Source organism: Macrobrachium rosenbergii, chromosome 9 (assembly GCF_040412425.1).
Source record: "Macrobrachium rosenbergii isolate ZJJX-2024 chromosome 9, ASM4041242v1, whole genome shotgun sequence".
In the NCBI taxonomy this organism is placed as follows: Eukaryota; Metazoa; Arthropoda; class Malacostraca; order Decapoda; family Palaemonidae; genus Macrobrachium; species Macrobrachium rosenbergii.
In genome coordinates this window covers 20,497,111-20,523,736 of record NC_089749.1, presented here as the reverse complement: position 1 = coordinate 20,523,736, position 26,626 = coordinate 20,497,111, and the positions used below count along the sequence as shown (strand labels likewise).

Sequence of the window (26,626 nt, the reverse complement as noted above, 5' to 3'; positions counted from 1 at the left end):
TTTTGAATGTTGGGTTTATGAATTTTCACCAGTAATGGTTTTTTGAAAGTAAGAAACATTATTTGTGCCATTTAAAACATAATAAATTAAATTAAAAAATACTTTGACCCAGGATGGCACTTGGCATGTTTCTCGACTGATAGCCTCAATTGTATTGTGGTTAACAGGATTAGTTGTTATTGTAATAACGAATGCTTGAAGAGCAGAGGGCAAACAGACTATCTAGTAGCAAATGACTTCATATCAAATTGTTTATGGAGCTGGGCACTATTCTTGTGCTACTCAAGTTAGGCCTGTTGTCAGTAAACTGTACGATGTACACGAGATATGAATCCTTTTTTGTGCAGATCTTCCGAAACCTTTTTAATTGTTATTTTGATTACTACACTAAGGAGTAAGTACTTTACTCTGAATCATCTATCTATTCCATCATGAAACTCATTTAGCAACCAGCTAAAAATTAAGTTTCCAAATGTTTTAGGTATAATGCACCATATTCAATTTCCTGAATGACTACAAAAATATATTTTCTCTTGATTTGTTGATATTTACATTAAAGCTGTGGGGTATACATATCAGTAAGTAAATTGATTTTTATACATTGAGAGCCAATACTGGGTACATTACTGAAAATCCCACTTCACTGCCTTCATATAATAATTATTTGATGTCTTGATTTTTGGTGTACAATATGAATTAGTATTTTTCTGGGCATTAATATATCTTGAAATATTACTCACATGCAACTATCACTCAGAATACATGTACAGTACATGATTTCTCAAATGTTATGTAATAACACTCATGAAACAGTTCAATACAACAAATTGAATAAAATATTTTAATGATAGAAATAAAGTTTGTTCATATTACCTGGCAGATATATATATAGCTGTATTCTCCCCGGTCCAGAACAAAAACCAAAAACTGATAAAGTAAAACTGTCCTTGATAGGGCCAGGTGGTTATACCCATGCCCTCCGCTGGGAGGCGGGTATCAGGAACCATTCCCATTTTCTATTCAGATTTTCTAGTGCCACTGTCTCCTGAGAGGGGAGGGAGGGTGGGCACTATGATTATATAATCAATACCAGGTCAATTATGAACAAAACTTTATTTTATCATTAAAATATCATTTTGTTCATGCAACTTATATTAGATATATATATAGCTGAATCCCACCATTGAGTGTGGGAAGAGACAAAAATTTAGGAAACAAATATAAGTAGGCGATTGACGCCTTTTTTCCTTACTTGTTAATTAGCTGACTTCGTGATTACAGTCACTGGGGCTCGCTTCTGCTTTACTGACAGTGTCCAGCAAGGTAGTGACAAATATAGCTTTTGAGTCTCTAGATGATCTGTCCACGGGGCATAACCACAATGGGACTAGATCATAAGACCATACTGTGAGAGCAAAACGAGCAACGACCAACCACTTGACCGAGTACATCAACAGGACCTTCGAAGGGACGCCAGACCTCTGGGAAGTTGGAACCAACTTAAGGTGGAGAACATGCCCTTCCTGGTCCTGGGAGTCCGACAGAGGTCCAGGCCTATGTTAGCATAGCTGACTCTCGTGATTACTGTCACCAAGCCTGAAATTTGTTTTTACTAGAGTCTCCAGCAAGATAGTGACCTATATAGCTGGTGATTTTAGATGATCTGTCCACGGGCGTGACCACAATGGGACTAGATCATAAGGCCATACTGTGAGGGGCAGGCGGGGCATCACCAACCACCTGACCCAGAGCGCCAACAGGTTTTCCGGGGACGCCAGATCGGGAAGCCCCAGTAACCCTCTTGGATTTCATGCCCTCCCTGGTCCTGGGAGTCCGACAGAGGTCCAGGCCTTGATTGCAGGGGACCGATCTGACGTAAAAAAACAAAATCAAGATTAAAATATACTCTTAACCTCTAAAGGATAGATGAGTATGTTGCCCGCAACACTGAGTTTAAGCAGAAGCGACAACAGGTCCTAGCCGAAGGGACGCCAGAGGGTGGGAAGCCCCCCGTGACCCTCCTGTGGCTTTCGACTTTGCCTCCCTCCCTGGTCCTGGGAGTCCCACAGGAGGTCCAGGCCTAGAAGTGTTATGGCCGATCTGGAGTGCTGAAACGATGGTCCCAGCAATAGCAGTCTTCTATTCGCCTTCACGTGCATAGATTGAGTAGTGAAGTATAACAAAGCCAGTTGCTTTCGCCAGAAGGTGGTACCCAGAAGATCGCAAAGGGACATGTTCTTCTGGAAAGCCACTGAGGTTGCAATGGCTCTAGACTTCGTGAGCCTTTTAACTTCAAAAGACTCAAAGTGTCTTGAACGTCCGAAAGTGCATCTAAAATGGTGCTTCTAAAAAAAGAACGCCAGTGCATTCTTAGAAAGAGGCAACCGCTCTTGACAGAGCACACACAGACTGTCCGGAAGGACCCCGACTTTCCAGTCTTGCAAATAAAATTTGAGAGCCCTGACAGGACACATGACTCTTTCTGGCTCATGTCTGAGAATTCTCCGTCATACCCTTAATCTCGGTCCTGGGCCAAGGGGTAGACGGGTTCTCGTTTTAGCAAGAACATACGCTTAGAGAACATACTGCATTATGGCTCTAAAACCTACATGATTATTGATAGCTCAGTTCACTAACTCTTCGCCGTAGCCAGAGCAGTTAGAAAAACCTTCCTTGTCACATTCTTGAGACGTCAAGAAAGAGGCTTGAAGGTATTTGACATAAAAAATTTAGGACGACATCCAGGTTCCAGGGAGGGCCCTGAATGAGGTACCTTGACAGTCTCAAAGGATCTCAAGAGATCGTGAAGATCCTTGTTGTCGGGCTGATAGTCTAAATGCAGTTAGACTCAGAGCGGGGAAGTTTTGAGGTACCTTCGAAATGGGGCTGCCTGAGCAGATCTACCAAGGACGCCCCCATAACCTCCACAGCTCCTGAGACATACTTCCTGAAGGGTCCATCGGTCAGTAGAAGCTGCCGCTGTCAACCGAGAAGATCCGCCGATATTCTCCACTCCCGCAACGAACCCTCGCAAGGATCGTGGATCCCCCGCATGGTCCCAAAGCAGGATCTCCTTCGCCAGGCGAACAGGGACCGGGAACGAGTTCCTCCCTGTTTCTTGAGGCAAATGCCAGGGCTGTGGAGTTGTCTGAATTTACTTGTACGACTCGCCTGACACTTGGCTCGAACATTGAAGGGCCAGCAGGATCGCCCCATTCCTTGAGATTGATGCCAGGACACCTGTTCCCCCCTCCAGGTGCCTGAAATTTGCTTTCCCTCCTAGTGTTGCATCCCCATCCTCCCTGGGAGCGTAGGAGAAAACAACACCAGGTCGGGGCTCTGAGGGCATAGAGAAAGAGAGAGCCAACCTCGAGGGGTCGAGCCACTACCTCAGGTGAATCTTGGAAACGGGAGAGATCTTCATGGGGTCTCCTAGTCTCCTGTTCATTCAGTTTTCCTTTCAGGAAAACTGGAGCGGCCTGAAGATGAAGTCTTCCCCAGGGAAACAAACTTCTCCAGAGAGGAAATGGTCCCAGCAAACTCGCCCATTCCCTCACCTTTTTTTTTTTTCCTTCCTAGGAAGGATGAGACTTTTTCTAAGCATTGTTACTGACGTTCCTGGATGGAAAAGCTTGAAAAGCTACTGAAACCATCTGAACCCTCAGATAGACGATGGATCATGCTGGATCAGATGGGACTTTTCTTCGTTCACTAGAAGTCCTAGGACTTTGTCAACTCTAAATTGCATTCAGGTCCTCCAGACACCTTGACTGTGAAGAGGCTCGATGAGCCAATCGCCAGGTAAAGCAAGATAAGAATACCGCCAAGTGAAGCCATTCGCCACATTCTCATGATAATCGTGAAGATCATGGGAGCTTGCTTAGCCCGGCTAAAGAGGTGCATTGAAACACTCGGGCAAAAAAGAAATGAAAGTCCTGAATGGGGGATGTATGGGAAGAGAAAGCAAGCCCTGGAAGTCCAGAGGAGTATAGATAAAAGTTCTGGTCTTGATGGTGGGTAAAACAGAAATGGGACGCCTGTCGCGGAACTTTCCTTCACCAGGGGTTCGGTCCACTGGAGGACTGGTTCTCCTCCCGAACGTGCTTCGAAACCAGGAACAGTCGGAAAGAAAGGAGTCCAGCTCCAGGACTTGCTCCAAGGAGCATTTGCCTAATAGTGAAAGAATCTGTTGCTTCTCTTTGATGGAATGTGAGGGAACAGATCCGGGGAAGAGGACAGAAGTGGTGAGCGAAGGAACAGAGGATCTTGTATCCTCTGGAAGATAACTTCAAGGGACCAGGTGTCTGCCCCTCTTGCTCTCCAGGCTCTCGCAAACGAAAGAAGCCTGGCTCCTACAGGTGTCTGGAGGCGCTGCAAATCACTTCCTGCCCCAAGGTTTAGGCGGGGCTCCGCCTCTGAAAAGACCTCTACCTCGGGGAGAAGATCTCGAGGAAGAAGCTCCTCCACGAAAGGGCTTCTACTTCCTGGAGGTCTGACCCGACAACGACATCAAAGGGACTGCCGGGCGCCTAGACGAGTGGGCCAAGAGGTCTTGAGTGGCCTCCTTCAAGCTGGAGGAGAGATCCTTGAACAAGGACTGGGGGGAAGAGATGGCTCGAAAACGGGAGAACAGCAAAGCCCTCTGCGACGGAGAAATTTGACTGGTAAACGATGACGCCAATAGGCATCTGGAGTTGAGAGGGCTGAGTCACCCATCCGGGGCATTGACCAGACCCAGATTGCTTAACTTCGCTGATCGCATGAAAGTTTAGCTAACGGTATAAGGCCAAGAACTGGTGAGGGAGAATAGGCTGTAAACTTTGTCACTGTAGGCCCTTCTTCAAGAGGCCTGTACAAAGAGGTTAGCCAGTTCCTGGGGAGCCAGGGGATAGATGCCTGGTCCATGAGTTCAACACGGGACAGCTCCCCAGGCAGATGGAGTTAGAGAATCATAAATCCTGACGCCTAGAGCCCCAAACACCAGATCCACGAAAGACCTCCATGGGGAGAACAGTTTTCAATGGTGAAGATTCCGACATTGTCCAGGACACTTGGCAGCCGACAGTAAAGTGGACCTTCTAGGTAGCCATGTGAGAGAGTACCAGCCAAGTCTCCTGGGACAACGGCTGAACTTCTTGAGCCGCCGCCTGATAGTGTCTATCACATACCTGCCTTGCCGCCAGCTTGGACGGAGGCAGCAGGGCAAATGAATCTTGATGGGTTTGTTCCTCCATCCAGGTGTTGGATGGGTTCTGGAAGTAGTGTCGCCAGAGAGGAAGGTCATCTGACAAACCCCGCGCCTTCTCGTTTTAGATGTGCAAAGCGAAGGAGGAGAGAGAGTGGAGGTGGGTTTGAAACTTGTCGCCAAACAAGTCCTAAGAAAGGCCGGTTAACACCTGGTAGTGGACGATGGAAGGGGAGGCTTGGGCGACTGCAGGCTCCGAGTGACAAGGTTCTCCTGTTCAATGGGAGAAGGTAGGCCCTGGGAATGTCCTATGTGGTAACTGCCCGCAGAGAATTGGATTGCTCTGGAAGGCCACTGAGCAAACAAAGAGGCGCCCCTCCCGAATGGAAATCCGAAATGTATCCTGCACGGCAGCGAGAAGAGGGCCCTGACGAGCAGCTACAGAAGAATCCAGGAAGCTGAGCGAGCGCCACGATGGATCCTCCAGCCGAGGCCCTGATGCAGCGAGAGAAGGTTGCTGAGCAGCTACAGAAGAGTCCAGGATAGACTGATGCGAGTGCCACGCTGGTGGTCCAGCCGAGTGTTGCCCTGCACGGCAGATTGGATTGCCTTACGTAGATACAGAAGAGTCCAGGATAGCTGCTTATGGAGCTGGAACGATGGCGAGTCCAGCCGAACATGTGTGAGACGGCATGTCAGGGGGAAGTGCAGAGGATTGAAATTTAGGGGTAGCAGTAGTTGGGAAGAGTGCACTGTAATAGAAATTGGGGGTGTACATGGAGGAAAGTGATTTTGTGTGATTGAGAGCATGATTTGACAGAAAGGCCCCCAGTCATTTTATTGTGAAATAGGCTAAAAAATGGATGGAAGTTCAACCCCGCTTAGCCTAGTACTTGAATTTGCAAAGGAAAGGGGATGTAGATTTAAATCAGTATTCGGCGATAAAACCTGGGATGGCAGGTTAACAAAAATCAAGGAAGGCTATCTCCTCAATTCCTGACTAAAACTAATGTTTGATATGATATTGGAGTAAATTATGGCATCTTAACGCTGATAGCCTTGATTACTTTGAACTCGCGAAAGCGCTTGTTTCATTTTTTTTACTAGAGGCAGCCATTGCCTACGTGACGTCACTCTGATGGGGTCCAAAAACAGATCCTTACATTTCCTTAATAACTCCATAAGTGTTTGATTTTGTTGTAACAACATAGTCTGAGGAAATGGACTTTATTGAATATCCTTCTTCAGCGAATGCCTGACGAAGTACGTACGAAGGCGGCACTTTGACTGACAGCAGCTACTATTGTTTCTGGTTTATTATCGATTGACTGCTCAATCTATGGAGTTGAAGGAATAGATAATATTTTAGATCCAGAGGTGCAAAAGAGCACTATTAGTGAGAATGAAATCCTGAACTAATAAATTAGCAGGGTGGGGAGGCAAAGAGGATCATTTATCAAGCAACCTGAATTTACACCTCATGCATATAAAGATGAGGATTTAAACTTTCGTAGCCTCACCCAAACTCATTCTATCACAACATAGATAAGCCAGTATAAGGAGATCCAGACATCATCCAAAGAGTGATTGCCAAATTCCACAAAAGCGTATGCCAATCCACATTCCAAAGACAAAAACCAAAAGTCATGATGTGAATACTTAAGGTGGAAAATAACGAGTTAACTTAAAGGAGACGGAGGTACTGAAAACAGTTGTTGACAGTTGTGCGACAGAGAAAATCTGAATAGAAAATGGGAATGGTTACCGAGACGCCTCCTGGAGGAGGGAATGGGTATTAACTAGTGGCCCACTACCAGTTCCGAAGATTGGAATTTCTGTCGGCACTGAGAATACAGCAATATATATTCTGCTGGGTTTGATGAACAAAATGTATAAAATAAAACAAATTTTTAAAATGGCAGGGAGATGGTAGAAGAGAATTTTTTTCTTTCTCTGAAGACCAATGTTAATACTAAAGAATAATAAAAATTAATACAAACCTTCTAAAATATCATTAGGAAGAATTGGATTAGCTACTACATCTTCACTTCTTGCTGCCTGACGAAGGCCTGCAACTAATCTGTTGTACTCATCTTGTAAACGATTGCTATCAGATTCCTTTATTCTAGAATAAATAGATTACATTTTCCTTGACAAAACTGTATAGTATGCATAAACAAGATGCTTGCAAAACATTAAAATCCCCACTGATGGCAACCTTATATTTGATATTTTATCTATAGCTTGATAAGAGGAGTAAGTAAGCCAAATATGAAATCTCTACCTTATCTAGTTCAAAATTACAGGCACTGTTAAACTCCTAAATGACCTTTGGCCGATAAGTATGACCTTAGCCCTTGGATGTATTATATATAGAACCACAAAGTTTTTATCCCTGAAAATATTAAAATTATAGCACTTAAAAATTAAGCTTAGCAAATACACAAGGATGGACAGCCACATCAATTAATAGCTATCCAAGAATGGTAAAAGGCGTTTGGAAAGGCAGGGTAGAGTTGAAATATTCGGGTGATTGAGCACCACGTAGAAGGTTAAAGCAGCGCTGGAGTATTTTATAATAAAAGAATTAATCCACATTTAAGTAAGCATAATATGCATTATTTTATTAAAAATGACAATGCTTTAATAATTCATAACAAAAATACAAGATATTTAATACTAGCCTACTCTATTTTTTTTTTGAAGTCCTTAAGGTTCTTTCCAAAAATAGATTTACAATTTTTTATATATTGCAAAATAAAGGTTAATGTACTGTACAAAAGGAAGAGAGTACAGCACTTTTCTGATACCATTTGATTAACTAAAGAGACTAAAAACTGGTTAAACTTGTACTGTACATCTAGCAACTGCAGACATCCTACATAAAACTATTTTACAGTTATGGGTATATAATATATAAAGGTTTACAGCATAGGGCAAGAGATTATACAATAGGAATCCATTTAGTTAAATAAACAAATTGTATGTTCATGGGGATTCAATAGTTATGTCAGGCTACCCCAGGAAAATACAAAATTTTTTCCCAATTCCAACCTGAAATTGGGGATAGGTCTTATGTGACCACAGATTTTATATTCCATCAATGATTGTAATCACCTGGAAAAATATTTAACCTACCTCTGAATGTGATCATGTAGAGTGGATATGCAATTTTTGGCTTTGTCTAAAACCTTTCTGTTGATACTGATACTCATGGAGTCTACACAAATGTTATCTGTCAACAAAAAAAAAAAGAGAGAAAAACTATTATCCGAGAGTTCCTAAAGGAAAAATTACCATCAAAATAATTAAACAGAATATAAATTAGTAAAATGTCATGCAATTACTTCATGCTTTGTATTTCTTGCAAATACAGTACCTAAACCTGTACTTCTTGCAAATATGATATTTTAATGATAAAATAAAGTTTGTTCATACTTACCTGGCAGATATATATATAGCTGTATTCTCTGTTAGTCCGACAGAATTTCAAAACTTACGACACACGCGGTGGGAGATCAGGTGGTTAGTACCCATTCCGCCGCTGGGAGGCGGTATCAGGAACCATTCCCATTTTCTATTCAGATTTTCTAGTGCCACTGTCTCCTGAGGGGAGGTGGGCGGGCACTATGAATATATATATCTGCCAGGTAAGTATGAACAAACTTTATTTTATCATTAAAATATCATTTTGTTCATGAAACTTACCTGTCAGATATATATATAGCTGAATACCACCATTGGAGGTGGGTACAGACAGAATAGGATTTGGAAAAAACACACTACAAGTAGGTGAAAGATATTTTGGTTCCTTACCTGTTAGCATAGCTGACTTCGTGATTACTGTCACCCAAGTCCGCTTCTGCTTAACTAGAGTCTCCAGCAAGGGTGTGACCTGTATAGCTGGTGAGTTCTAGATGATCTGTCAACGGGACGTGACCACAGTGTGACAAGACCATATTGACCATACAATGAGGGCAAACGAAGCAAAACCAACCACCTGACCAAGCCTAACTAAGTTAGGATAACGCAACTAAAGCTAACGATTGGGAAGTCCGCCACAGGCAGTCGACCCAACAACCATAAAAACACTATCCAACCATTTTCTATAGGATAGGATGAGTGTCATCCCCTGCCCCCAGGAAAGTATCTGCGGAAACGTATGGTCCTAGCGAGAAGCAGTTCTCATATGTCGTCTTCACATCTCTCAGGTAGTGTGAAGCGAACACAGAGTTAACTCCGCCAAAATGTGGCACCCAGAATGTTGCTGAGTGACATATTTTTCTGAAAAGCCACTGAAGTCGCAGAACCGCCCTCACCTCGTGAGCATTGACTTTCAGAAGTTTCAAATCAGAGTCTTGACAGGATGAATGGGCTTCTTTAATCGTATCTCTCAGAAAGAAAGCCAGAGCATTCTTTGACATAGGTAAGTCCGGTCTCTTTACGGAACACCATAAACTATCTGAGGGACCTCGACTTTCCTTCGTCTTGTCTAAGTAGACTTTGAGAGCCCTAACAGGGCAAAGGACTCTCTGGCTCTTGAATAAGGATTTCAGCCATACCCTTGATTTGAAACTCTTGGGCCAAGGGTTAGACGGGCTTTCATTTTTCGCTAAAAGGAAGGGCTTAAGGAACAAACCAGCGTTATGCCCTTTAAAGCCTATATGCCTACTAAAGGCTTGCAGTTCACTAACCCTCTTTGCCGTTGCTAGAGCGGTTAGAAAAATAGTCTTTCTAGTAATGTTCCTCAATGACGCAGAACGAAGAGGCTCAAACGAACTGGACATGAGGAACCGAAGCACAACATCCAAATTCCAAGAAGGAGTCCTTAGCCGAGGCACCTTCGAGGTTTCAAAGGATCTGAAGAGATCGTGAAGGTCTCTGTTGTTAGACAGATCCAAGTCTCTATGCCTAAAAACGGATGAAAGCATGCTTCTATACCCTTTTATAGTCGAGACTGCAAGTTTCACATCACTCCTCAGAAAAAAGAGGAAGTCTGCTATCATGTGCTGAATGGATGGAGGTAGAACGTATGGAGGAAATGTCGGGCTTCTTTCTACACCATCTCCTAAAAACGGAACCACTAGGGTTAGTACAAATTGTTGGAAGAGAGAAAGGGAAGAGCAAGAGCAATAGATTTGAGTGATTGGTCTAGAAAACCTCTCGCTCTGGCCAGTTTCTCGAAGTTGAATGCAGCCAGACACAGAGCGGAAGGTTTTTTGTGGAGGCCTCTCGAACGGGGTTGTCTGAGTGAGATTCGACTGAAATCAGGCGGCAGAGACTCGGAAAGTCTACTAGAGAAGGACATGAATGTAGAACTGAATCTCCTGAAAGAAGAGCCAAAATGGGAATGATCAACGCCATCGAACGCCCCTTCCGACGACGCAAACTTCTGGGATGACTTTCCGATGATTTTGTGCGTTGGGAAAAGGCATAAGGTCCATCCTAGACCAATCCCAAAGAAGATCTGTTTTTGAGAGAGTCTCAACGTTGGTGAGAGAGAGGGGTAGAGAGAAGAGGAGAGAGAGAGAGTCTCTTGAGGAGAGAAGAGATCTACCAAGGGATGGCTGAGTGGTTCCTGTTGGAGTTGGCTCTGACACACTCTCTCTGTAGGGATCCATTCGGTCGGGAGCTCTTGTCGCTTTTTGGGGAGATCCGCACGTCGCCTTCACGCCTGCAACAAACCCTCGTCTGGATCTTTGTTTTCTTTTATCGGCCTGTAATACAGAAGAATGTTTTTTTTCTTGCGCTTAACAGGTGGAGTGAGTTTTGTTTGAAATGAAAAGGGCTTGTGCAGTTGTCCGAAAGCTGATTGACAACTCGGTGAGACTTTACCGCCCCCAGCAAAAGAAGGCCAACTGAATGCTGTTTTGCTTTTTGAGGTTTATGCCAGGACACATTCTCTCCAGGTGCCGTCCGACACTTCTTCCCTCCTGTGTTGCCCCCATCCTCCCTGGGAGAGCAGGAAAACAACACTAGGCCGGGGTTCTAAAAAGAGAAAACCTTCTGCCAACTTCAGAGGGTCGGAGCCACCACCAAGGTGAAACTCGGGCAGATACTCAGAGAAGCCCCGATTCTCCCTTTTATCGGCCAGTTTCGCAAGGAAGAATTGAAGCGGTCTGAGGTGCAGTCTCCTAGGAAACAAAACTTCTCCAGTGATGAAATGGTCCTCAGCAGACTCATCCATTCCTCACTGGCATGTTTCTTTCTCAGAAGGCTGAGAACTTTTTCTAAACACTGAAGTTGTCTTTTCTTGAGATGGAAATGCTGGAAAGTTACTGGAATCCATCTGAACCTCAGATAAACGATGGACTGAGTCGGGCCGATGACTTTTCGAAATTCACCAGAAGTCCCAGGACTTCGTCAAGGTCAAAGTCGCATGGGTGAAGATCCTCCAGACACTTGTCAAGACGGGCTCGAATGAGCCAATCGGCCAAATAAAGGGAGATTCTTATTCTCCAAGGCGAAGCCATCATCTGCAACATTTCTCATCATAGATCGTGAAGACCATAGAGCTGTGCTGAGCCCGAAGCAAAGGGCCCTGAACTGGAAACCTGTCCCCGCAGGACAAATTCTGTGGTATTTCGATAGAGGATGTATAGAACGTGAAAGTAGGGCGCCCTGAAATCGAGAGAAACCATCCAGTCGCCTGGTCTTGTGGGCTCTTATGACAGACCGGGACGTCTCCATTCGCGAACTTTTCCTTCAGAACGAAATGGTTCAACTTGCATTGACATCCAGAACTGGTCTCCAACCCCTGACTGCTTCGAACCAGAAACAGTCTGTTGTAAAAGCCTGGGGATTGTAAAGCGGAGACTTGCTCCACAGCCTTCTCGAGCATTTGATCGAGCAGGTTGAAGAGAATTTGTTGCGCCCCTGATGAAGGATGGCGATGATCTATGGCTCAGAGTCACAGGAAGGGTGACACGGAGGAATGGATCTTGTATCCCTTTTCGACGACTTGAGGACCAGGTGTCCGTCCCTCTCCTCCAGGCTTTGCAAAAGAAAGGAGCCTGGCTCCACCGGTGTCTGAAGGTTTAAGGAGTCACTTCTTGCCCCTGGTCTTAGAAGGCCTCTACCTCTTGAGGGACACTCCTACCTCGGGGGAGAAGATCTCGAGGAAGGTCTTCCATGAAAGGGCTCTGAATCCTGGAAGTCTGTCCAAGGGAAGAAGTCGAGGGGCTGCAGGATCGTCTAGAAGACTGGGCAAGAGGTCCTGGAGGGCCTCCTCTGCAATGTGAGGAGAGGGGATCCTTGACTAAGGGTTGGGGAAAGATGGCCTGAAAACGGGAGCCAACAACAATTCTGCCTTCTGAGTAGGAGAGACTGACTTTGGTGGATGAGGCAGTAAATGGCCTGGTGTTTAAAAGGCCCGCACAGAAAGTACAGCCAGGACCGAGCTCATCCCTAACCGCTGTCCATACAGGATAGGTGCACTAAACAAGTCTCCCAGGCTAATGGAGTAGGCTAAAGGAGCCTGCAAATCCAAGACTTCAAGAGGCACCAGTCCAAAAGTTAAAAACTTCTAAGGACCTGAAAAGGCCATTCAGATGGTGATCAACTCAGATAAAGACCAACACGCCTAGCTGAAGAAAGGAGAGACCTTCTGGGAGCGTCCACAAGGCTGGCAAAATCCCCTTGGGAAGAGGAAGGAACTCTCCAACCAACCTCCTCTCCTGTCTCGTACCAAATTCCTGCTTTTCCACTCAATCTTGATGGAGGTAGGGCGAAAGAAGTCTTGCACTGAGCCTTCCTGGAGTCCATCCACTCTTGAACCTTGCTAAAGGCCCTCTTCGTAGAGAGAGACGTAGCCATCTTCACAAAACCAGAAGACTTTTGTGACTTAGACGAGGTAAGCTGCGAGGGGGGAGGGCGAGGAGCAGAGGGTTGAAACTTGTCCCCAAACAAGTCTTTCAGCAGCCTAGTTAAGACTTGGTAGTCTGCAGAAGCTGAAGAAGAAGATGTCTGATCCTCAACTGCAGGATCCGAAGCGCAAGAAAGCTCTCCTTCTTCCACAGGAGCAACGGAAGGGGCAGGAGAAGAACCGGAAGGACGAAGTCCTTGCAGACCAACATGCAAAAGGGACTTCTGCTTGGAAGAAGTCCGAGAGGAGTCACGAAAGTCACGAGCAGAAGAATCAAAATGAGAGTCTCGACGGCGGAGTTCCCCCTTCCTGACGAGAATCCCGACGAGCTTCTTGACGACCGATCCGACGAGAGTCCTGGTGAGTGCGAGCAGCGAGGGAGGCGTCATGCCTCGCAGCAAGAAAGGCGTCGTGCCGAGCAGCAAGGGAGGCGTCTTGACGAACTGCAAGGGAGGCGTCCTGACGAGCAGCCAGGGAGGCGTCATGACGAGCAGCAAGGGAGGCGTCATGTCGAGCAGCAAGGGAGGCGTCCTGCCGAGCAGCATGAGAAGCGTCACGCTTAGCAGCATGAGAAGCGTCACGCTTAGCAGCATGAGAAGCGTCACGCTTGGCAGCATGAGAAGCGTCATGACGAGAAACAAGAGGGTCGTCGTAGCGAGGGGCGTCAAGCCTGGCAGCGTGAAGCGTATCAGAAAGCGGGAAATTGCGATCCCTGCCAAGTCCAGTAAAACGCTGAGCAACAGGACTTCTAGCGGGCGGCGGCATGAGCGGCGACGAGCGAGGAGAAGGAGAAGGGGAAGGTTTAGACCTCTTGATCGGCAGCCGGGAATCCTTTCGACGACGACACGCATCGGTCTCCTTCTGGGCCATTAAAGAAGCCAATTGCTCCTGCATGCCAAGGAGCAGCTTACGAGTAGGAGAAGATTCTACTTCAGGAGAAGGACTGATCCTATGAGAAGAAGAGGGGCGAGGGGACGCCTTCTTGCTTCTCACAGGGAAGCAACAGCCTTCTTTCTGGAGCGGCGGAGCGCTCAAAAGCGTCATCGTCCGATGACGCCCTGGTCCTCTTCTGCGGTGGGATGGCGTCAAAATCCTCCGGAGAAGAGCGAAGAGCGTCACGAGAAAAGGGGACGTGAAGCGCCCCCTTCTTTGAAGCTTCTCTTCAAAGGGCGAGAATCCCGAGATTTCCATTCCCGCGGGAGGAGGAATCGGGGAAGAGAAGCAATCTTAAGGATTCGTGCCCGTGCACGATCCTTGGCAGCCTGGGAAGCGTCATCAGGACATGCGAAGGGACGCCAGATCGGTGGGGGTCCGCGTAACCCTCTTGCGGCTTTCGACTTGCCCACTCCCTGAGTCCTGGGAGTCCGACAGAGGTCTAGACCTAGAGGCGTTATACGGCCGATCTGACGCCCCCTCCACAACACTAGGGGACGGACACTATCACTGCACTTCACAGCACTTTGAAGAGCGAGCATATTAGCTTCAAGGTACGAATGGAAGACATAATAATCGCCAGGGCATCACCATCCGCAGACACAACCCCAGGGTTGGGGCAACACCACAGGGTTAGGAAGAGCTACGTCTACAGGAGGGTTAACAGGTGAAAGCACACTACCCTGACTCCTACCACTTCTGGAGGAAGACCTCCTGAGCCTATCTCGCTCTAGCTTTCTCACATAAGAATCATAAGTCCTCCAACTAGCATCAGACAAAGATTCACACTCCTTGCATCGGTCATTCAACAAACAAACATGTCCTCTACAACCCGAGCATACAGTGTGAGGATCTACGAAATTTTCGGTAGCCTCACCTTACAGTCTTGCACACGGCAAACTCGATAACTAGAAGAACTAGATTCAGACATCTTACTCCCAGGAAAAAACAAAGCCAAATCCAAAACAATCCACAATAGCGTATGCCTAGCCACAAGTCCAAGTCAAAAAACCAAAAATCAAACCAATACTCAAGTGACAATCAAGTTTTATCCGAAATCCAAGACGGAGGTACTGAAAACAAGTGTTGACAGTACCGGCGACAGAGAAAATCTGAATAGAAAATGGGAATGGTTCCTGATACCCGCCTCCCAGCGGCGGGAATGGGTACTAACCACCTGATCTCCCACTGCGTGTGTCGTAAGTTTTGAAATTCTGTCGGACTAACAGAGAATACAGCTATATATATATCTGACAGGTAAGTTTCATGAACAAAACAGTACTTCAACCTATCTAAAAATGAAAAGGTATGAATGTTGTATTGCAATAATGTATATGGCAGAAGAAATGTTTCTAAATACTGTTGACTATGAGCGGCAATATGACAACATCTATGTACGTACATCCATGTAATGAAGATCCACTAAATTCTTCCTTTCTCCCAGGATCTTTTATCAAAACATCTGATGATTCAGTTTTATCACTCAAATCTGAACTGATTCAGAGTGTACAGTATTCAAGCATGAGTATAAATGCTTGTGTTGTGGTATTTGTATTTGTTGCTTATGAAAATTTGTGGTATTTGTATTTGTTGCTTATGAAAATTAATTAAGCTCTTTCCTGGGAGAACAGGGCTATCAAGAAGTTATAAGGGAATATATATTCTACTTTCCTTATCATGAAAAAACAGAGTACAACTTCTCACCAATATTATGCGCTTCATCAAACACAACACAGGCTTCACTCTTCATTTCTTTGGATACAATTTCAGAAATCTTTGGATCTAATAGATAATGGTAGCTGTATACCACGATATTTGCCTGCAAAACCTGAAAGAAAAAAATAAGGGTAATATTCGCTTGTAAGAACTTCAATTTCAAGGGAGTATAAATTCCTGTGACATTTTCAATAAAAAAGTTTTAATCAACAACATTATTCCATATGATCCTAACAATTAAATTCTTTCTGTAATGGAAGTTGTTCATGTTATAGCATAACCATAATACTTTTTTCCCCACTATCTCCAACTGTTAGGCACCACTTGCCTATATACCCCTCTTACCTCTTTTTTAAGTTTTCTGTGCTACTGCCTCTTCTCTCCACATTATTCAGTCTTAGAAAGTGAAATTTTACTTAGGTACTGGTATTGAACCAAAGCTTTTTCCAATGGATTGTATCATTTGATGCATCATTTACCCCTGCTCTCCTTCCCAAGACTTTTTCACCTACCCTTTCTTTAGTCTCCATTTTGTCCATATTTAACTGAATGCTTCTATACTGTATTTTCTTTTTTTCAATAAAATTCCAAGGTTCCACCTCCACAGATCAACAGGCTTATATTTCTCTGACTCCCCTATCTAAGTGGTGTAGTTCAACTAATTTTTATAGCAAACACAATCCTTTCTAACCACGTTTCTTCTTTATAACATTGGCATATTGTCCAAGTGTAGTGCATATAGAGAGCCACTTGGCTTGCAGACTACTGCAAATGGTCTAACAATCATCAACTTAACCATAAGTTGCATTTATGGAGAGCATTATTTAGAGAAGACTACAAGCCTCACTGATCCTATACCCTAAAGAACTTAAACATAAAACTTACTGCATGTCGTGCTAGGAAATATGGGCACCAGCCTTTTTGGTGACCATATTCCCGAAGGTCATCTAAATTGTAGCATCCAGCAGGGAGAGGGAATTCTTTTCCGTGAAGATCAAATTTTTCAAAAACATCACACTGTGGAATTGTGTCATCTCTCTGTGCCCTTGATCTCACGTATGATGCTGTGAGGGCATGACAACCGCTATCAATCAGCTTGCCTTCACGAGCTTTATTCACCTGTACACAAAAACAGAAACAAATCTAAAAATACCTGATCAGATCTCAAAGGCGAGTCACAGTAAACAAATTATGAGAGGCAAATCATTTATTAACTGTGTCAAAAATTCATGTGAAATATCTGAGAGATTTCCCAGAGTTACATTTAATAATGAAAAGGTTTCAATAAAAAGTCATATAAGGTTACCACCTTATTTTCTAATTTCATGGACAAACCACAGCATTAGAAATTAGAAATCAAAATATTTACCCTGACCTTAAACTGATACAGAACCTCCTCAGTGGTTTGCTTACCTCTGGATTAATGCACAGGTGCTTTCTGGATGCAAGAGCCAAGCCAGTTATGTTAGGTGCCGCACCAGTTTCTTTTTCAATGTAAGCTTTCAATTTACGAAGTTCTTCTATAACCTGTAACAAAACCAGTTCAAAAATATATCCTCTAGTAAAAAGTCTAAAACAGATACTGTTTTGTTTTGCTTTTTACAAAAACCAATATACTAAACAGAACAAAAAATTGGACACATACAATTATCCTAGCCTCTGAATCACAATTTAGATATTTTACAAAATATACACTAGGGAAAGGCAAATATTCATTCATAAAATAAAAATGTAATAGTAACAGGTTTTAGGAAAAGAAAATAAAATTGAAAAAATCTTCAAACAGAATCACAACAATTCCAAATTTCTTTTTTCTCTAACTGTCCAATTTGTCCTTTTTCTCATATCTACCAGTAATATATTTCTATTACAAATTACCACACAAAAAGAGAGAGAGAGAGAGAGAGAGAGAGAGAGAGAGAGAGAGAGAGAGAGAGAGAGAGAGAGAGAGAGAGAGAGAGAGATTCTATTTTATTTCACCTCGAACTTTTTATGTCCCACATGTATTTCAGTAGGTGAGTACATTAGAATGACTGAATGAGTACAGCACTTCAAGAAATATGCAGAGACCTTTCCTAATCCATATGCTCAAATCCAGTAACAAGTGAGCTTACAAGTTTAGAAGCTTGACACATCTTTGCAGAAACACAATAAACACTGACTCACACTTATGACTTTCAGGCCAGCTGTCCATTGCTGCTTACACTATGGTTCCTAAGGATTGTTGAAAGTCTCGGTAACTATTTTTTTCTAATAAATGGGGCATTAACACTTCAGTTAGTTCTTATCTTTTATTCATGGTTAAAATTAGAAATGAAGAGTTGTGAAGAGTAACCTCCAGTCCTGACATTTTTTATACCTACATGGAAATGAATCAAACTTGCGACTTATTTAGCCTAAGGAGGCCAAATGGAATACTGTAATGTCTTACAGAATGTTTTTAGTCAACCCTCCTGGATACGGCACACATGCAATACAGGCCATAATCTTCTAGGCTTTAAAAAATTTCCAATATCCTCTACAGATTAACTCCAAAACCCCAGCACGCCACAAAGCATAGTTATCAAACTATTCAAAACCGTTAGGTAAACTCACCTTTTCAATCTCTGGTATTGTTCGTGAACAATAAATAAGTTTTGTCAAATTTTGTGGGAAAGCTCGAAGATATGAGACGATCAATGACAGCAGTGTTATTGTTTTGCCAGTTCCTGAAGGCATCTCTAGTAAACAATGACCCTGAAGTAGGAAAGGAAAATTTGTTACATGCATCTTTTATGATACGATTTAGAGAATTGATCAATCTAAGATATAAAATGTTTCATAAATGCAATCTTATATTAACTATACTTTTACAGTGAACCCCCTGTATTCGCGGGGGATGCGTCCCACAGCCCCCGCAAATAGGTCAAATCCGCGAATGCTTAAAACCCCTCTAAAAACACTTAGAACTGCCCATTTTGATAGCTTAAACCAAGAAAAACCCTGTAAAAATGCTTATACCTGAGTATTTTAATAGTTTTATCACAAAAAGTTCATTTATTCATGAAAATTATATGAAAATACAGTAATTAGTGAATATTTCTCAGTGAAAAATACCGTGAATGGGCGAATTTTCCGTGAAAAATGGCTAGATATGTTCCACAGAGAAACCCGCAAATGCGTGAGTCCGCGAACCATGAGAATGCGAATACGGGGGGTTTACTGTACATCTAGTAAGTATGGATGAGTCCATTTCTGAGCTCCTATTTCCAGCTGAGCAATAAGCTAACTACAGAATGCGGGATGTCAGCTGTTGGTATAGATCTATAGTCTTATCTGTGGCACTAGATTACATCAGAGAAGGAATACATTTCTCAAGATATATCTGCCGTACTTGCTTGGGTAAAATTGTTCCATCCCAAGCTTCCAAAGTATGACTTGCTGATGAAATAACTGGCCATAACGAGCAAGGAAAAGGATGCCTATCTTATTACACTAACATACAAAAAAAAAATGTCAAGATGTTTGTTGTGCTTACCTTTGCATCAAGAGCCCTCTTCAGATCAAGCATATAGGAGTACTGCTCTGGGTAAATGAATTCATAGGGAAAGTAGACTGGCATTCCATCAACGTCCAATCTAAAACCAAGGCAAATAAAATGAATGGAAAAATGGAGGATACTAAGATATATCCAAAATATCTACCCTACACAATAATTTCAAGTAAACAAAAAAATTGGCTAATCTATTTACATTTGGGACAATGCAAGAACATTTAAAGTACAACACTGAAAAAAGAAATTTCAACAAAATCATAGAACAGAATAATCATTCCCATGAGCTGAACCTATACCCTCTGAAATATCAGTTGAATCAAGAGAACCGCAGAGAGTGATCCAAAGTCTTGTTAATGGTGACCAACAAGTATTTCTAGGATTAAGGGGAGCGTCTGACGAAAAATTCGAAAAATCAAAATTTTCTGAGATATTTTATATATGGCATCATACATATCCTGACTATCTTCTCAGAAAGTTTTATTAAAAAATTCGCCATAGTTTAGGAGTTATAAACAAAAACAGTAACCCTATCATAGAAAAAATTACATTTTTCGTATAATGTACTGATAATGTCAGTATATCGGTAGTAATTTCCTTTTAGCTATGAAATAATAATATCTAAATGCGTTATATGGCAACCTGTGGACCTAGTACGCATCAGCGAAAGCAAGGAATCCGCAGGGCAGGCAGTGACGTCAGACAGTCAGTCAGTAGCAGCTCAGAGCTTGACTAAGTAAGACGACGCGCTGCCCAACCTGAGCCGTGTTTTGACACTCGCTTCATCTAGCTTCATTTAGCGAAGTTATATTACTTTGCAAGTCTATTGTTATATATTTTGGCTTTTCAAATATGTCATAAAAACATCAAACTGTGTAACAGCAAGCAAATAAATACACAGAGAAGCAAAAAATATCGTATATCTCAAAACTAAAGTTATCGACATTCAAACTGCATCTCCTCCATAACGAATGCACCGATCTCAATGAAACAAAAAGCAAACGAAAGCTAAATAAATTGTCTACAAACAAATAGAGAGTTTTTTTCATTTTGTCCCTCGAAAATTTTTGGGAATTTTTTCCAAAAAATCAATCGAAGTTTTTTCAAAAACGAAAAATATTCATAAAAAAAAAAAAAATTGAAAAAAACGCTCCCTTACTTTGTTCTAATATATAATATCTGTCTACCACGTAAATTTGAGCTCTTAGTTTGCAAAAGTTATGGAGGAGATGCATTTTGAAAAATTTTTTGGGGGGTGGGGTTACCAGCTAATGGGGGGCGGAAGACGAAAATGATATTTTAATGATAAAATAAAGTTTGTTCATACTTACCTGGCAGATATATATATAGCTGTATTCTCTGTTAGTCCGACAGAATTTCAAAACTTACGACACACGCAGTGGGAGATCAGGTGGTTAGTACCCATTCCCGCCGCTGGGAGGCGGGTATCAGGAACCATTCCCATTTTCTATTCAGATTTTCTAGTGCCACTGTCTCCTGAGGGGAGGTGGGCGGGCACTATGAATATATATATCTGCCAGGTAAGTATGAACAAACTTTATTTTATCATTAAAATATCATTTTGTTCATGAAACTTACCTGTCAGATATATATATAGCTGAATACCACCATTGGAGGTGGGTACAGACAGAATAGGATTTGGAAAAAACACACTACAAGTAGGTGAAAGATATTTTGGTTCCTTACCTGTTAGCATAGCTGACTTCGTGATTACTGTCACCCAAGTCCGCTTCTGCTTAACTAGAGTCTCCAGCAAGGGTGTGACCTGTATAGCTGGTGAGTTCTAGATGATCTGTCAACGGGGACGTGACCACAGTGTGACAAGACCATATTGACCATACAATGAGGGCAAACGAAGCAAAAACCAACCACCTGACCAAGCCTAACTAAGTTAGGATAACGCAACTAAAGCTAACGATTGGGAAGTCCGCCACAGGCAGTCGACCCAACAACCATAAAAAACACTATCCAACCATTTACTATAGGATAGGATGAGTGTCATCCCCTGCCCCCAGGAAAGTATCTGCGGAAACGTATGGTCCTAGCGAGAAGCAGTTCTCATATGTCGTCTTCACATCTCTCAGGTAGTGTGAAGCGAACACAGAGTTGCTCCGCCAAAATGTGGCACCCAGAATGTTGCTGAGTGACATATTTTTCTGAAAAGCCACTGAAGTCGCAACCGCCCTCACCTCGTGAGCATTGACTTTCAGAAGTTTCAAATCAGAGTCTTGACAGGATGAATGGGCTTCTTTAATCGTATCTCTCAGAAAGAAAGCCAGAGCATTCTTTGACATAGGTAAGTCCGGTCTCTTTACGGAACACCATAAACTATCTGAGGGACCTCGACTTTCCTTCGTCTTGTCTAAGTAGACTTTGAGAGCCCTAACAGGGCAAAGGACTCTCTCTGGCTCTTGAATAAGGATTTCAGCCATACCCTTGATTTCGAAACTCTTGGGCCAAGGGTTAGAGCAGGCTTTCATTTTTAAGCTAAAAAGGAAGGAAGCAAGGAACAAACAGCGTTATACCGCTAAAGCCTATATGCCTACTAAAGGCTTGCAGTTCACTAACCCTCTTTGCCGTTGCTAGGCGGTTGAAAAAATAAGTCTTTCTAATGTGTTCCTCAATGACGTAAACGAAGAGGCTCAAGCCGAACTGGACATGAGGAACCGAAGCACAACATCCAAATTCAGAAGGAGTCCATGGCGAGAGGCACCTTGAGGATTTCAAGGATCTGAAGAGATCGTGAAGGTCTCTGTTGTTAGACAGATCAAGTCTCTATGCTAAAAACGGATGAAAGCATTCTTCTATACCTTTTATGGTCGAGACTGCAGAAGTTTCACATCCTCCTCAGAAAAAGAGGAAGTCACAACTATCTGGCTCTGAAGTCGTGGTGGAAATGCCACTATTTCTACACCATCTCCTAAAGCGGACCACTTGATTGGTACAAATTGCTGGAGGAGTCTTTCGCCCTGGCAATAACTTTGCGCCACTGGTCTAGAAAAACCTCGCTCTGGCCAGCTCACCGATAGTCTGAATGCAGTCAGACACAGGCGGGAGGTTTTGTGGTACCTCTCAGTGGGGTTGTCTGAGTAGATGTCGACTCTCATGGGCGAGAGATCTCGGAAAGTCTAGGAAGGACATGACCTCTGTGAACCATTCCCTCCGAAGGCCAAAATGGGGCGATCAACGTATCCCTCGTCCCTTCGACAGCGTAAACTTTCTGATGACTTCTCCGATGATTTTTATGCGGAGGAAAGGCATACACGTCCTCCCGACCAATCCCAAAGCGTCCACTGAGAGAGCTCCTGGAGTGAGAACAGGGGAGCAGTAAAGAGGGGAGTCTCTTCGTCTTGGAGGTTGTGAAGAGATCTACCAAGGGGCGTCCCAGCTACAGTTCTTGACACCTCTTGGTGTAGGATCCATTCGGTCGGGAGCAGTTGTCGCTGCCGACTTAGAAAGATCCCGCCACGGACGTTCTCGCCTGCAACAAACCTGCGTGAGATGGTAATCTTCGGGCCTGTGCCACAGAGAATGTCCTTTGCTAGGCGAACAGGGACAGTGAGTTCCCCTGTTTCTTGAGGTATGAAAGGGCCGTGGTGTTATCCGAGTTGATCTGGACCTCGGTTGAACTCGCTCCTGAAGAAAAGAAGGGCCAACTGAATCGCCCCAATTCTTTGAGGTTTATGTGCCAGGACACCTGTTCCCCCTCTCCAGGTGCCGGGACACTTCTTCCCTCCCAGTGTTGCTCCCCACCCGAAATGGGCATCGGTCGGAAAACAACACTAGTCGGGGTTCTGAAGTTGAAGAAAGGCCTTCTGCCAACAGGATCAGAACCACCACGAAGGTGATTCTTTACCTTTGCGAGATACTCAGAGAAACTTCCAGATTCTCCTTGTCGTGCCAGTTCTCTGGAAAGATTAGGCGGTCCAGGTGCAGTCTCCCCAGGAAACAAACTTCTCCAGTGATGAAATGGTCCCCAGCAGACTCATCCATTCCCTCACGAGCATGTTTCTTTCCTCCAGGAAGGCTGAAACTTTTTCTAAACACTGAAGTTGTCTTTCTTGAGGCGAATGCTCGAAAAGCCACCAAGATCCATCTGAATCTGAGATAAACGATGGACTGAGTGAAGTCAGATGGGACTTTTAGAAATTCACCAGAAGTCCCAGGACTTCGTCAAGTCAAGTCGATGTGAAGATCCTCCAGACACCTTGTCGTGTGGGGCTCGAATAGACCAATCGTCAAATAAAGAAATTCTTATTCCTCCAAAAGTGAACCATCTTGCAACATTCCTCATCAAGATCGTGAAAACCATAGGGCTGTGCTGAGCCGAAACAAAGGGCCTGAACTGGAATACCTGTCCAGGACAAATCTCAGGTATTTCCTCGATGGGGATAGGGACGTGAAAATAGGCGTCTGGAGATCGAGGGAGAAACCATCCAGTCGCCTGGTCTTAGGGCTCTTATGACCTGACTGGGACGTCTCCCACGAACTTTTCCTTCAGAGCGAAATGGTTCCAACTTGCTGACGTCCAGAACTGGTCTCAACCCCTGACTGCTTGAACCAGAAACAGCCTGTTGTAAAAGCCCGGGGATTTGTAAATCGGAGACTTGCTCACAGCTCTCTTCTCGGCATTTGATCGAGCAGGTTGAAAAATTTGTTGTTTCTCCTGATGATAGGATGGCGACAGATCTATAGAATACGTAGTCAATGGAGCAATACGAGGAATGGGATCTTGTATCCCTTTCTCGATGACTTGGAGAGGACCAGCTGTCGTCCCTCTCTCTCTCCAGGCTTTTGCAAAAGGGCCTGGCTCTACCGATTGTCTGAAGGTTTAGGAGTCATTTCTTGCCCCTGGTCTTAGAAGGGGCTCTACCTCTTGAGGACCTCTGCCTCGAAAGGGCGATCTGGGAGAAGGTCTTCCACGAAAGGGCTTCCTGGATCTTGGAAGTCTGTCCAAGGGAAGAAGTCGAGAGGGGCTGCAGGACGTCTAGAGGAGCTGGGCCAGGAGGTCCTGGTAGCCTTCTCTTGCAATGTGGAGGCCATCATCCTTGACTAAGGGTTGGGGAAAAGATGGCTAAGCGGAGGCGAACAACAATTCTGCCTTCTGAGTAGGAGGGCCGACCGCCGTGAAGTTGCAGTAAATGACTCTCTTCTTTAAAAGGCCCCACAGAAATGGGCAGCCAGTTCTTGGAGCCATCCTAACCGCCTTGTCCATACAGGATAGGACACTAAACAAGTCTCCCAGGCTAATGGAGTCAGACTGAGCCTGCAAATCCAAGACTCCCAGGCACCAGTCCAAAGTTAAAAACTTCTAAGGACCTGAAAGGCCTTTCAGATGGTGATCAATCTCAGATAAAGACCAGGACACATCGCTGAAGAAGGAGAGACCTTCTGGGAGCGTCCCAAGGCTGGCAAAATCCTTGGGAGGAAGACTCTCAACCTCTCTCCTGTCTCGTACCAAATTCCTGCTTTGCTCAATCTTGATGGAGGTAGGGCGAAAGAAGTCTTGCACTGAGCCTTCCTGGAGTCCCATCCACTCTTGACCTTGCTAAAGGCCCTCTTCGTAGAGAGACGTAGCCATCTTCACAAAACCAGAAGACTTTTGTGGCTTAGGCGAGGAGTAGCTGCGAGGGGGGCGAGGAGCAGAGGTTGAAAACTTGTCCCAAACAAGTCTTTCCAGCAGCCCTAGTTAAGACTTGGTAGTCTGCAGAAGCTGAAAGAAAGAAGATGTCTGATCCTCAACTGCAGGATCTGAAGCGCAAGAAAGCTCTCCCTTCTTCACAGGAACAGCGGAAGGGGCAGGAGAAGAACGGAAGGGCGAAGTCCTTGCAGACCAACATGCAAAGGGACTTCTGCTTGGAAGAAGTCGAGAGGATCTGAAATCCACGGTAGAAGAATCAAATGAGAAGTCTCGTGACGGTTCCCCCCTTCCTGGCGAGAATCGGCGAGCTTGCTGGCGGCCGATCCGGCGAAAGTCCTGGTAGTGCGAGCAGCGGAGGCGTCATGCCTGCAGCAAGAAAAGCGTCGTGCGAGCAGCAAGGGGCGTCTTGGCGAACTGCAAAGGGCGTCTGACGAGCAACCAGGGAGGCGTCATGGCGAGCAACAAGGGGCGTCATGTCGAGCAGCAAGAGGCGTCCTGCCGAGCAGCATGAAGCGTCGCTTGGCAGCATGGCGTCCGCTTAGCAGCATGAAGCGTCACGCTTGGCAGCGCAGGCGTCATGGCGAGAAACAAGGTGTCGTAGCGAGTCAAGCCTGGCAGCGTGAGCGTATCGGCGGGAAATTGCGATCCCTGCCAGAAGTCAGTAGCAGCTGAGCAACAGGACTTCCTGGCGGTGACGGTGAGACGACTGACCGAGCGGAGAAGGAGGAGGGAAGGTTTAGACCTCTTGATGCGGCGGCGAGAGATCTTGACGACGACGCATCGGTCTCCTTCTGGGCCATTAAAAAAGCCAATTGCTCCTGCATGCCGGGAGCAGCTACGCAGTAGGAAGATTCTACTTCAGGAGAAGGATTGATCTATGAGAAGAAGAGAGCGAGGGACGCCTTCTTGCTTCTCACAGGAAGCAACAGCCTTCTTTTCTGGGCGGCGGGAGCGCTCAAAAGCGTCATCGTCCGATGACGTCCTGGTCCTCTTCTGCGGTGGGATGGCGTCAAAATCCTCCGGAGAAAGGCGGCGTCCGCGAAAGGGGCGTGGCGTCCCCTTCTTTGAAGCTTCTCTTCAAAGGCGAAAGTCAATTTCCATTCGGCGACGGGAGGAGGAATCGGGGGAAGAAAGCAATCAAGGATTCGTGCCGTGCACGATCCTGGCAGCCTGGGCGTCATCAGGACATGCGAAGGGCCCAGATCGGTGGGGGTCCCGCGTAACCCTCTTGCGACTTTCGACTTGCCCACTCCCTGAGTCCTGGGAGTCCGACAGAAGTCTAGACCTAAGGCGTTATCACGGCCGATCTGACGCCCCCTCCACAACACTGGGGACGGACACTATCACTGCACTTCCACAGCACTTTGAAGGCGAGCATATTAGCTTCAAGTGCGAATGGAAGACCCATAATAATCGCCAGGGTCACCATCCGCCAGACACAACCCCAGGGTTGCAGGGGCAACACCACAGGGGTTAGGAAGAGCTACGTCTACAGGAGGGTTAACAGGTGAAAGCACACTACCCTGACTCCTACCACTTCTGGAGGAAGACCTCTGAGCCTATCTCATCTAGCTTTCTCACATAAGAATCATAAGTCCTCCAACTAGCATCAGACAAAAAGATTCACACTCCTTGCATCGGTCATTCAACAAACAAACATGTCTCTACAACCGAGCATACAGTGTGAGGATCTACGAAATTACCGGTAGCCTCACCTGATCTTACTGCGGCAAA

The 26,626-nt window shown here is 44.7% G+C and overlaps 1 protein-coding gene across 1 annotated transcript in view; it reads right to left on the bottom strand.

Moving 5' to 3' along the window:
• The window catches only part of Xpd (general transcription and DNA repair factor IIH helicase subunit Xpd), a 40,690-nt gene that overhangs the window by 11,512 nt on the left and 2,552 nt on the right, over positions 1–26,626 (bottom strand). Inside the window, 7 exon segments of the mRNA XM_067108506.1 lie at positions 7,186–7,310; positions 8,324–8,420; positions 15,687–15,810; positions 16,584–16,817; positions 17,112–17,225; positions 18,294–18,434; positions 19,216–19,315. Coding sequence (XP_066964607.1) covers positions 7,186–7,310; positions 8,324–8,420; positions 15,687–15,810; positions 16,584–16,817; positions 17,112–17,225; positions 18,294–18,434; positions 19,216–19,315 — 935 coding nt within the window.